This window comes from Parasteatoda tepidariorum, chromosome 3, assembly GCF_982258835.1.
Source record: "Parasteatoda tepidariorum strain Cologne lab strain chromosome 3, Ptep-v5.0, whole genome shotgun sequence".
NCBI classification, from domain to species: domain Eukaryota; kingdom Metazoa; phylum Arthropoda; class Arachnida; order Araneae; family Theridiidae; genus Parasteatoda; species Parasteatoda tepidariorum.
Genome location: NC_141757.1, coordinates 53410719 through 53424182, shown reverse-complemented (window position 1 = coordinate 53424182; position 13464 = coordinate 53410719). Strand labels below are relative to the sequence as shown.

Sequence of the window (13464 nt, the reverse complement as noted above, 5' to 3'; positions counted from 1 at the left end):
TTCAAAATTTCACAGTGACCTTGAATAAACAATTTACTACCCATGACTCACAATAAACAACGAATAGGATTACACTTTTTAAAAAAAAATTTAAGAAAAAAAAAACAGGTTTACTTTGAACGGTATGACATCATAACTTCTCAAAGTATTGAACAAGAACCATAAACAAAATTTCGCAAAAAGAAATGTAGCGTTAGAAGTAACAAATCGCTTAAAAAGGTCAAGATGCACCCAGGGTGGATCATAATCTCGATTATGAAAACTGTCAAGATAGTTTCCGGTTATTTATGAAAGTGAAGTGAAAACCCACCTTGAAACATGTTGCTTTATTAACGTCCATAAGCGAAACAAAACATCTAACCTGGCGCCCACTCAACGCCCACCGGAGATACCCTCATAAACACCCACAATACCATGTTTATGGTAGCTTTTACAACTATTTTTCAGTTTGATGGAAAGAAGTTTAGTGGGCATACACCCGTTAAGATAGCTATACCATCCCTAGAAGTTGGTGGAAAGTGAAGCATTCCAATTAGTTTGATGGTGCTGTCTTGTACTTAAAAGACATTGATGGCCGATAAATTTCATTTTTGCCAACTGTTTAGATTCAGGACAATAAAATCTTTTCCGTAATACCGCCCTTCCTGCCTGGCTTGAATCAGTTTGTGTAAATGTTTCTTTTAAATGTCAGTGATATCATTTGAAAATTTAGGTCTTACAGCAAGAAAGTAGGAAAAAATGTCGCAATCATCTTAGATGAAAAAGATGAGGTTTAGTTCTCATTCGCAGCTAATTCTTTCTTCTCTCTATCAGAGTCCAGGTGACCACTCTATAAGATAACGTTCAACACAATATTAACTCAGAAACTACTTTTTTTGTAAGCAAACATAAAGTTATGAGGCTGTTGACTGAATAAAAATATATTTGGTTTTACCTTCGATGGTCAATATTTTGAATTTCAAGAAATTATAAATTATAAATTGGACTCAACTTGTTACAAAGGAAAAATTACTTATTTTAATTTTAATTAACTAATTTAAACTTTGATATGTTTGCTATCTTCTAATTTATTTCTAAACAGAAAACACAACTCTGCCATGAAAGTTAAAGGAAGACTTTTAGTGTGTCCTTAAACATCGATCAAATTGACAAATTTAATAAATTCAATTTGTCAATTTCACAAATTTAATGACGATTATTCCACGTAAAACTCGATTTATTTACAATGTAACTTTTATTAACTTTATTTTCATTTAACAATTTATTTTAATTAATATCAATAGGAAATTTACATGTTCACTCAACTTTTAACATAAAGATTATTACGCTTACAATAAATTTTGAAAGAAAAAAAAATTAGCAAGTGGTAAAGTTACAAAAAGTGTTACAATTATTATCAGAATTTAGAAAGGAAAAAAAAAAGTTTTATCTTAGAAATCGCAAAGTAAATATTATTATTTAACGTTAAGTAAAATGTAAAGCCAGTCCTTTGTGTGTCAGGGAGACTATGAAGGTTAAGGCTTCACAATTTCACGATTAACGGCATGATTTTGCATTGTGATCGTAATTACGCACATGCCGTCTTTCCTTCCCTGACAAGATGGTACCCACCGATTTAAAGCTCGGTGGGCTTCAAGTCGCCACTGGGTATCGAACTCTAGTCCTTCACAACGACCGTTCCATTGAGCCATCACGGCTCATTTAACATAAAGAACTTCAATGAAATGTACACAAGTTGCAGTGACAGTGACAATTTGGAAATATGACTCATACCACTAATAACTCTTAAGAGTCTGAATTTTAAAAAAAATCTTACCTTTTTAGAAAGTTCCGGTCCATTCTCCATAGCATACATTATTGCTTCTGAAATTTTTGTATCCAAAACACTAAGCACTTCTTCTATATTATAGGAAGCCACGAGGCCGGATGTGAGCCTCTCTAAGCCACTCACAAAGTCACTCCAAGGCTGATCTAGCTCAGCCACGTGAGCAAGACAACCCCGCACAACATTTAAGCAGTATCCACTGCAGGGTTTAGTCCTCGCGAATCCAGCGCACTGAGAACAATAAACCAATTTAGTAAGACCAGCGTTGCAGTCTGGCCTGAATTGCATGTTGTCTGTGACACCTATAACAGAGATACCGACTTCGAAAGCCTCGATTATAGTCCTGGCCACACTGAAGGATCTTTTCACCTGGATGGTGATCTGGTCAGCAATATCCCCGAAAGGTCGGATCTCCTGTTGGGTCTCACGTAAACACTCCTTGTAGTCGTCACTGAAATCTTTCAGTTTGGGATTTATGGAATGGTGGTAGACAAGAGGGAAGAGCATGTCGAAGAAGGCTGAAATCCGGGACTCCAGTTCCTGGGATTTTCCCGAGATGTATTCAGCCAAATCGTCGTAGAATTGAGAAACTGGTTCACGTGCAACGCTGTCCATTTTTTTGTAGACCTCCGAAAAGAGGACGTTGGTGTTGTTTTGCGAAACGTGAATCATTTCAAGGAAGTTTTCTGAAAAGAAAGAAAGAAATATTTCAGGGTGCGTAGCCAAATCTTTCAACAAAAAATAAGCACCTTTTAAGTACTTTTTAAGAACTCAAATAAGCACTATGTGCGTTAACAAAATGTAAAATAATTTTCAAAGACTTTACATGATTATGATAAAATAACTAGTTTCTAACAAAGAACTCTTTTCTTAATTATATTAGCAAACATAAAAAGATCGAGAGATTTTTTAGTTCGATATCAGAGGGTTGAAAATGAAGCCTGAAATCGAGAGTATCTTGCAAGATGCAGTAGAGTTGCACGTGACAGTGCAATAATCTCGCTGAACCCATCTCATTAGACGCACATGCACACTCGCCAGTATTTCATCAAACATGTAAAATGATTAGCGCTTTCATACGCTACGGATCGACGGTACGCCGAAATGGATTGTTGTTGAAATATTGTGAAAATGTTGGATAGAACAATGTAAAAAGCACTCTTTTGTATAATAGGTGGCGAAAATCGACATGGCAAAGAAGAAAAAAAATCTCATTTTCGAAAAGGAAAAATTAAGCACTTAATAAAATAAATAAAACACCCAATGAAAAAAGGACCTTTAAAGGCTTTTAAAAAACGAAAATCGAAAATAAGCACCTTTAAGCACTTCTTAAAAACGCTACGCACCATGTATTTTACACTTATTTGATGTAAATTGTACCACGAAACATTAATCTAAACAGACATTTGGTAAAGACGAATGTTAAGAATAATTTAGTTAAACAATTTTTTCTTTGTAACTCCATTAAAATGTCGCCTGACTTTCTTAAAGCTCCTCACATGATATCAGAGATTAACATGCCTCATCATTAAAATTAACAATTGTTAATTAATAATTTTATTTCGTTTTTTAACAAGCGTTGAGCAGCCGACTTAAACGACTATAAATGTTCCTGGATCAAGCATTGGGACAGACTAGCCTTCGTGGAGGACTTTTTGATGGAACTAACTCGCATTTGCCTTACAAGGAAAGGAAAACCACGAAAACTTCCTGAGATCAGCCCGACGGCAAGGGGATTCTCACACCAGATCCGTCTGACACTGAGGATATTTAATGTCAGCATTGTGGTCGGTGCAAGCCGGGAGCAGACTTCGTATTAACCAGTCACCGCTGAAAATCGAACCCGGTTCATCACATTGGAAGGTGAATGCCCCCCCCCCCGAGTCTCAGTTGTTAATAATTGCAATTAACAATTATTAACGAAAATGATTAATACTTAAAATAAAGGTTTAAATCACAAAATAATAAGTGCTGGTATAAGTTATGAGCTATAAAATACTATTACAAATTTTGCAGCACCATAAATTTACATATTTCGCAAAGTTATATTTAAAAAAATATTCAATGAACCAAAAAATTACTTGACCTTATCTGCCATCAACATATAAGATCATTTTTTCAATCTTTAGTATTGCATAATACAAAAAAAAAAGAAAAAAACAAAAAAAAAAAGAAGAGTACCAAAAGAAGCTTAGAAAAAAAAAGTCGAGTACAGAAAACTTAACTAAAAAAAATCTGATTTAACTTAATCTCATCTAACAAGACTTAATCCTAAGTAAGTTCTTTTTTTTTACAATGTCAATTACCCGCAAAGCTGAATTCGAGTCACGCGCCGGTGATTCTTTGTGTCTTAGTGATTTAACTAAATATACATTCAACTTTCTTCCTCATTTTATCTGATACTCTTTAATCTTTATCAGTTATCTTAATATATAAAGTTAAGCGGCTGTGGTAAAGTGGATCATGCAATTCAATAAAAGCCTATAGTAATAAGAAAGCTATCAGTTTTATTATATATGTTTATATTTATTAAGAACTAAAAGATGAATTCTTGAAATGAGTTGAAACAAAAAACGAAATTTTGCTGATGCAATACCAGTTATAAGGTTAGTTTTGAGATTAAAAATAATCATTTGAAGCACGAAATGTGTCCATTTTGCAGAAAGGAATTACCATTTAAAAACATATAATATGCTTATAGTGCTTACCATCAATGTACTCAAAATTCAATCACATTTGGAACTGCCAAAAGATTTGGCATATGCACATATGCCAATATAAATACATTGGCATATGATTTGGCTATAAGAACTCCACAATTCCGTGTAACGTAAAACAATAAGAAAAGCATTTCATGTTCAAAAAATAAAAAATTTAAATACTAATTTGAAAGGTAAAATTACAAAAAAAGTTTTCAGATGAAAGTTGTAACAATAATGAAATAAATCTATAATAAAAAATGCATATACGTTACTGCAAACGTCAGAAGTCTGGTAAATTCTACGTTTTACCAGCAAAATCTAAGATTTACTAAAATGGCTAAATAACTCCTAGGAGAACCGCAAAAGCTTGGTGAAAGTGCGAAATGGAATCAGATTAAAGCTTACTTCAAGTTTTAAAAAAACTACTTTGACAGAAGCTAGATTTTACCAATAAATCTAGGATAACGTAATGAACTGTAAAAGCCCGAACCCTGGTAAATTCTAAGTATTACCGGTAAAACCAAAAAATTATCAAAGTGGCTTGGTAACTCCGAGGTTTTACCGCAAAGATTTAGTATAATTCCTGAATGGAATCATACTAAAGATTACTTTCGGACTTTTACCAAACTACTTTGGTAGAAGCTAGGTTTTACCAGTAAAATTTGGATTCACCACATTTCAGGTTTTCACCGTAACATATATCAAACAAGAATTATTGTTCAGAGGTGGTAAACGTGGTAATCTTATGCAACAGCGCTGGAATCTATCCTTTCACGAATAAAACAAAGAACCGTTGCCAAAATCGAACTAGACTAACAGAAAACTTCTAAGCTATTAAGAACGAATTGGCGAAAACCATCAGCTGTTGTTAACGCAAAAGAAGAAAGAAGAAAAAAAAGGAGGTTATTAACTACATCCTTACCAACTTCAACACTACATCTTTTCAGAAAAAGATTCTGCAGATACATTTTCCGGTTGAAACGCTTCTCAAAACTCCTTTTTTCCCTCTCGATTCGGCAATCCTCCTCAATGAGTTGGGAAGAAAAAAATCAATGAAATTCTGCGGCAGCAGGTGGCCAGAATGAATGATAGATTTCCAATACCAACTTTACTCTGGACTATCGCTCATCAGGCTTCCAGAACTAGAGATGGACTTTTCTGGCCTGCTTTTTCAACAGAAATAGGAAAGATAGAAACAAGCCGAAGAGAAATTATTGGACATAAAGGAGGCAGAAACGATTTCGATGAAGAATGTTCAGAAGAAAGAAGAAGAAAAAAGTATTAACGCGCAAATGAATTCTAATGAAAGCCTCCTGGCTGTAAGAATCCCCGAAGGAAATTTAATTAATTTAGAACGCCACTCCTGGTGTTGTTGTGTTGATATCGGATTTGTTAGGTAGAAGGAACATTTATTTAAGGTCTAATTGTTATTTTATTTCGGTGTGACAAATTGTTTTAGAGGAATATTAGTAAGAATTAAATTTAAATTATCGTGCACATATCAGGATATTGATTCATTTATTTATTTAAATTTAAATCTTTACACAATGAAATTATAAGCTTTATTTGTTTCCGGTTTAAATTTTTTCATATAATAAAAGAAGAATTACACTAAAACCTAAGTATTTTGTGAAAATATTTCTCAAATTTTCTATATTTCGGAACGTTTTGAAATATATTTGTTCTAACTTCTTGCTTATGCGATACCATGGTTCAATGTAACACTTTATTAAGGCTGCAGTCGATGTGTATTGGTTCAGTGAAGAATGTTGCATTGAATAAAAAAAGTCATATTTAAAAACAATAAAACTTAGTAAGTGTAAACAATAAAAACAAACAATATGATAGTATTGGAATTCCTGATAAGCCTCCCATGCCAACCACACAATCAGAATTATTGTGACAACAGCGCCCTCTGTTGATCAAGCAGAAATTCGTAGCACATAATTATAATTCACGGTACTAATATTATATTTCAGCACTGAACCAATTTTCCTAAGGATGATTAAATTTTGATACCATTTAAAAAAGAATTTTAAAAATAATTCAAATTAAAAATGTATAAGAAAAAGCTACAAAAATGTAGGGATCAACACTTTTTATCCACAATTCGAAAATAATGTTAAACAATTAATTTTTGTGTACATTGTTTTGAAATGCTGTGTAATAAACGAACCGAAACAATTATTTGTTTTTAACTGTCTAATAGAACGACATTTTCAGTCAAAAAAAAAACGAAAACATAACTAATTTACGCAATATAATTATTCATTTTTCGAAAGACATAATATTCATTCTAAAACAGGGAAAATCCAAAAAATAAATAATGAAGAAAAGGTTAACACTAAAAATATGTTATAAATCAAGATTAACGTATTTTGGCATGAAATCACTTTAAAGTACATCCAGTAAAACGTAACTAATAAATCTTTCATATTGACGTGAAAACAAATGCTGCGTATTATTCTATCAAGCCTACTCTAACAAATTAACATAACCACACCACCAATGACTCGGTTTAAAGAAATCCATTTATCATCATAGAACGTGATGAAAGAAAAATAAAAGGTGACAAATAAGGCAAATTTCCATTTTCTTCTCTGGAAGACCCTTAAATGGGTTCCAATTCCAGTAACTGCCAACAATTTTCAAACTCCAAGCGTTTCAATCACGAAATCTATCGCGGCCAATGAAACGAAATAAATTCAGCGACATTTTCTCACTAAATCATTCCACGCCAGCTTGCTGAAGCGACAATTTTGTCTCCAGTTTTGGGTGCTCATAACTCAAAAAACGGGAAAAGATCTTCACCTATCATTTCACCGGGGCTCAATTCTCCCGTTAAATATATATCTTTCTCTCTCCCACTCAGCCCGGGAGCGACAGAATAAGTTATATCGTGACTTTAATTTATTCCCGATTTCCTGTCTTCCCGTAAAAGACAACAGAAGATAAAGACGTTACTTTTCTTAAATGGGATCGCAGGGACTTTGCTCATTAATCTATCCCCTCCCCATCACTTCATTTTTCGTTCTCGCTACCTATAACACCCTTTTGAAATTTTCCTGCGTGCGGTCTGATTACGGAATCCTGCATACGCCAGAGTGCAAAGGTAATTAATCACACAACGCTTTTTTTAAGCTAAAATTTATTTTTTTAAAAAACTTTTTTTTCAAGATATATTTTGAGATATTTACTTTTCTGTTAAAGTGTAATCTTAAACAACTCCGCGCGGACGAACCCAACATATTGAGTGAGCAAGGATTTCCCATTTAATTAAAAGCATTATTAATTAAAATGAAGCATAATGGAAGAAAGCTAAGAAGAAAAAATATAAGTGAGAGTTTGAAATCACCACTTTATAAATGAATAGTTTATTGAGTGAACCCTAAATATGGAACATTGATTTAGTCTAACTCTAACAAGGTGTTAAATATAAGAGTTTTAAATTAAAAATATGTTTTGTATTTTTACGTCAGAGAGCAACTGTAATTAATCATGCAACATTTTTTAAGCTATAATTAATTTTTAAAAACTTTTTTTATGATATATAGTGAGATATTTACTTTTCTGTTAAAGTGTAATCTTAAACAACTCCGCGGAAGAACACAACTATGGTTTTCCATTTAATTAAAAGCATTATTAATTAAAATGAAGCATCACGGGAAAGAAAACTAAAGATCGCAGTGGAAGAAAAATTTTAAGAGAGAGAGTTATAAATCCCTCGAACTTCATCAACGAATAGTTTATAGATAAAGTCAGTCCTAAATATAGAACATTATTTATTCTAATTCAAACAAGTCTTTATATATGACAGTTTTCATTAGAAAATATGTTTTATACTTTGTTTACGTCAGAGAGCAAAGGTCAAGCAACATTTTTTAAACTAAAATTCATTTTTTAAAAACATTTTTTTAAAGACACTTTAAGAAATTTACTATTTTGTTATAATGTAATCTTGAACAACTCGGCGGAAGAACACATCTTGTTGACTAACCAGGGACTTTTTCTTTAATTAAAAACGTTATTAATTAAAATGAAGCAAAACGGAAAAAAAAACTAAGAAGAACGATTTTAAGTGAGAGTTTGAAATTCAGCAACTTCAGCAATGAATAGTTTATGAATAAAATCGCCCTAAGTATAGAGCATTAATTTATTCTAATTCTAAAAAGTCGTTAAACATAACAGTTTTCAAATGAAAATAAGTTTCGTATTTTTACATCAGAGAGCAAAAGTAATTAATCACTCAACAGTTTTCAAGCTAAAATTTATTTTTTTAAACTCTTTAAGATATATTTTGAGATATTTACCTTTCTGTTAAAGTGTAATCTTGAAGAACTCCGCGGAAGAACACAACATATTGAGTGATCAGGGTTTTTTTCATTTAATTAAAAGATTTATTAATTAAAATAAAGCAAAACGGTAGAAAACTAAAAAGCGAGCGGGGAAAGAACAATTTTTCAGTGAAAGTTCGAAATCACTTATAACTAAATCAATGAATAGTTTATAGATAAAGTCAGTCATAAATATAGAACATTAATTTATTCTAATTCTAAATATATCAGTTTTATATTAAAAATATGTTTTGTACACTGTAAAAAAAAAAAAAAAAAAAAAAAAAAAAATCCGAATCAAATTACAGTGAGAGCGTCATCCGAGAAATGCATTTTATGTTTTTACAGTGATAGTTGTTTAATTACAGTTATTTTATTCAGTTGCATCAGTTTTTTTATTACAGAATTCAGTAACTTTATAGTAAATATTACTGTAAAAATTAAGATACTTTCTATTCCGTACAAAATTTTACTATAAAATGACTTTTACAGTAAAATCTACCGTCGTCCTGAGTGCCGGTACTTTATACCGTAATTAGACCCCGAAGTTTTTGCAGGATAGGTAGTGTCTTGCTTTTTCATAAATTGTCTTTTCTTTCAATTCATTAAAACGAAGTTTAACATGTTATTTCATCGAGCTTTTAAATTGTGCAAGGAATGTGTGTAAATACAGGTATATGACCATAACAAAATGAATTATGTAATAATGAGAAATAAGAAAACATTCAAAATCAGATTATCTAGCGAGTTATGTTACAAATGTAAATAGCTATTTTCTTCCACAAAAATTTTCCACGCATTGAGAATCAGAAACAGTGTACAATTGCTTGTAATTTATTAAGTTAAAACTCAGTACAAACAATCATATTCTTTTTGGTTGTAGATTAAAAAATATTCACTAGAAAACTTACTTCACCATTAAATAATAAGTAAATAAAAAGTGAAATAATAATAAATGATATTTAAAAATGCGAATCTGAAAGTAAAAATGAAAATTCGGATGTCTATTGATTTTTGTTCTTTCCTTTTCCCGCTTATGGGTGCCCTTAAGTCTTAAATTGCCCAGAGAGACTCCATGAGCAAATCTGTATTTTTCGCTAAAATGGACGCAGCCTTAGTTCGATAGCACTTTTCATCCCCAAATGGGCAAAACGTAACTCAGCTCGTTTATTCTTTACCCAATTTGGAATTCGTGAGCAAATTTAGTAAATGACTTTTCTTTAGGAAAGAGCTACGAAAAATTAAGCAGAGGCATTCATCAAATCTATTTTCTTCTTCAAAACAAAAAAAGGAAAACAGAAGAACAAAATATTGATATAGACATAAACAAAAGCAGCAGAAAATTTTTCTGTAAGATGCAAGACTCCATCGTCTAAATGGGAACTTGTCTTTAAAAGAAAGGGACAAACATTTTTTAACTGAAAATTGCGAAGCAGTAGAGACGATATCAGTTTTTCTTCCTCTTCGATGGCTAACTATTAGGTAAAGAGCAATTTATTTAAAGAGCATCATAAAATGATACTGCACGTAATATCTCAATGGGGGGGGGCATTAACAGAATGGTTCGACGTGGTTAGACTAAACATCCTTTAATGATTCAATGATTATCGATGGCTAACCACTAAAGAACTAACAGGACTTTTTTTTAAAGAGAAAATTAGATTTTTAAAGTAAAGCAAACTATTTAAAAATTGAGTACAGGATATCATGGACACAGGAAAGAAATGATAACATACAGCAATCCAATAATTATTACTTAAATTATTTTTTTATTGAATCTAATTCTCGATAGCAAAAAAAAATCTATTTAATTAAATATTTATAGGTTGAAAAGAAGTAAACATTTTAAACTTTCAAAGGATACAACGCCAACATGATGATATATAGCAACAAAATAATTATTATTTAAATTATTATTTCATTTAATTTATTACTTGACAGTGCAAAAGCTGTTTAATTAATTATTTATAAGTCAGTAAGATGAATATAGCGCCAACTTTCATCTAAATTATTATTTTATTTAATTTAAATTTCGATAACAAAAAAGCTATTTAATTAAATATTTACAAATCGATAAAAATAAGCTACATGGTTCCAACTTTCAAAGGATACAAAGCCTACATAATGATATATGGCTACACAATATTGTCATTTAAAAGAAGAAAAAAGAAGAGCCTTGCGAATTATTAGTTTCCTAAAATAAATAAAGCATCCAACAAACGCAATTTCTTAAGAAGAGAAAAAATAATAATAGGGAATCTCGTTTTTTCTCGTCAGTTTTTCCCTTTTTATTTTTTTAGAAAAACCCGTTCATTCAGCCAATAAAGATTTCCCTCACGGATTTATAAAATAATGGATTATTCTTCAAAAGAACCACCAAAAACTTTCCCTTCATTTTAAAATACACCTGTGCTTGACAGGTATAATAAAAGAATGAAAAGAAATAACAAGGAGTTTCGATTTATTCTTCCATAATTTAATTCATTTCAATAAACACTTCGTCAAAAAACTTATTCATTCTATATTTTCTTGATGTCATATTGATTACTGGGTAAGTTGTGTTCTTACAAGTCGAAAATAAAAACAGAATTTCATACAGTAAGCATTAATAATTACATAACCGCATAATAAATAATTTTAAGTACATAAAAAAATTTATTTGCACAACGGTGATAAATACTAGTACTAGAACAAGTATTTTATAAGTCATTATTTATCACTGTCTAAAATTCCTATAATTCGGGAAATTTACACCAGAAAAATTTTGATATTAATACTCCTTAACATAAAACACACATGTAGCTTAACTTTATTTGATGCAATGCGTCTAGTCTTATTATTATAAACTATTTAAAATATAAAACTATTTGCTACTAAACCTCAACCGAATTTTAGCAACCACAATTCTTTAATTAACACAGAGCTAAGGTTGGGATAGCCTGGTCGGTAGGGCGCTGGACCCATGTCCGAGAGTTTGTGGGTTCGAACCACGACTGCCGAAGATTCCTCGTGTAGTAAGTAAATGGTGACTGATGCGGTTAAATCTGTCGAGTCGCAAAGTCCTCCATGTTCCCATAACAAATCAATACCTCTGGGGGGAACTGGATTGGAGGTCGATCGTTCTCTGATTCTGGTCAAAATTACGATCTGTGGATGAATGAATGGATGTATGAATGGATCCGCCCTATAAACGGGTGCGACGAATGTGTGTAGCAGAAATCGAATTCTTGGCCTTAGATGGCGCCACTGGAAAAACAAGAACAATCGCACCCCACTGCCTAAAACAGGCATACGTCAACAACACAGAGCTAAAGTATCTCTTTAGTTTAAAGGCTAAGATAGGACCTTTCTGTGCGAGTGGTCCCACAGTTCCGCAAATTGCAACACTCTGCAGAGTAGAGGTAGCGGATTCGAATCCCGCCGTTATACAGATGTATCTTTATGATATCCTTCTCAAATTTGTGCTATTTATTCTTCAACAGGACAAGGGCTTATAAGCCGTACTTTATCATGAGCACACAAGCCTTCATACACTACATAAATAAAAGGCAAAGATCGCAGTTGCTGATATATCGCCAGACTAAAATGATGACTGTTGAACCGGAAATGTAAGGTAATATAAGGTATTTATATCAGTTTTTCCTACCAAGCATTTTTCTGGCAATTAAAAGTAACAGGCCTAATTAAAACAAGAGGCAATTTAAGAAAACAAATCAATAAAATCAATAGAAATAAATTAACCTAATCAAGTGCAATATAAAACTCTACATAGGAAAAAAAAATCTTTTCATTTATTCTATTCCATTGATGATATTCGAATTGTTCTAAATGGTGCACATATTTTTTAGCACAACAAAGGTTAACCACCTTGAAAATTATCAACGAAACAAATAATTACATAATGGTCGTTGCAGCTAAATTATCTTTAGAATATTTGATGTTTTGACACCCAAGTATACAACAACTTAATAAAAACAAGTAGCAATATGGGGGGGGGGAATTAGATAGCAAGCTAAAATCAATAGCAATAAATTAACCGCATCAAGCAATATAAAAGTCTACATTGAAAAAAAAAATCATTTCATTTATTCTGTACCATCAATGAGATTAGCATTTTTCTAAACGATGCCGCACATTTTTTAGAGTTTCGCAATGAAGGTTAAGCCACCTTGGATATTATCTAAGGAACAAATAATTATACTATGGTCGTTGCAGCTAAATTATCTCCTAAAATATTTGAGACTTTGACACCCAAGAAGAGCAAATACAGGTCAGAGAAGAACATGAACTACAAAAAAATTAAAACATTATCTTCGACCGCAGATGCCATTATTTGCTGGGATAACACTGTTGACTTTTAAAGGTGAAACGAAAATTCCACATAACCGCCGCTGCGTTATCTTCCAAAAAGTAAACAGTAGAGGTGCAATAACTACGAAAACACCCTAGAAATCAGAGATCGTTGCTTTGAAATGGCAACCGTTTTCTCAGTGACAACAACATAACATAAACCGATATCATTTTATCCCTCCCGTAAAAAATGTTATTAAAGAAAAGGAGGCCACAGGCAAGGTATGTATATGGTACGAAGATAACACCTCCT

The 13464-nt window shown here is 32.0% G+C and overlaps 1 protein-coding gene across 1 annotated transcript in view; it reads right to left on the bottom strand.

Annotated features, from left to right (window-relative positions):
* dally (division abnormally delayed protein) overlaps positions 1 to 13464 on the bottom strand; it is a 190427-nt gene that overhangs the window by 115702 nt on the left and 61261 nt on the right. Inside the window, exon 3 of the mRNA XM_016060607.4 lies at positions 1817 to 2511. Coding sequence (XP_015916093.2) covers positions 1817 to 2511 — 695 coding nt within the window. The remainder of the gene's footprint in view (positions 1 to 1816; positions 2512 to 13464) is intronic.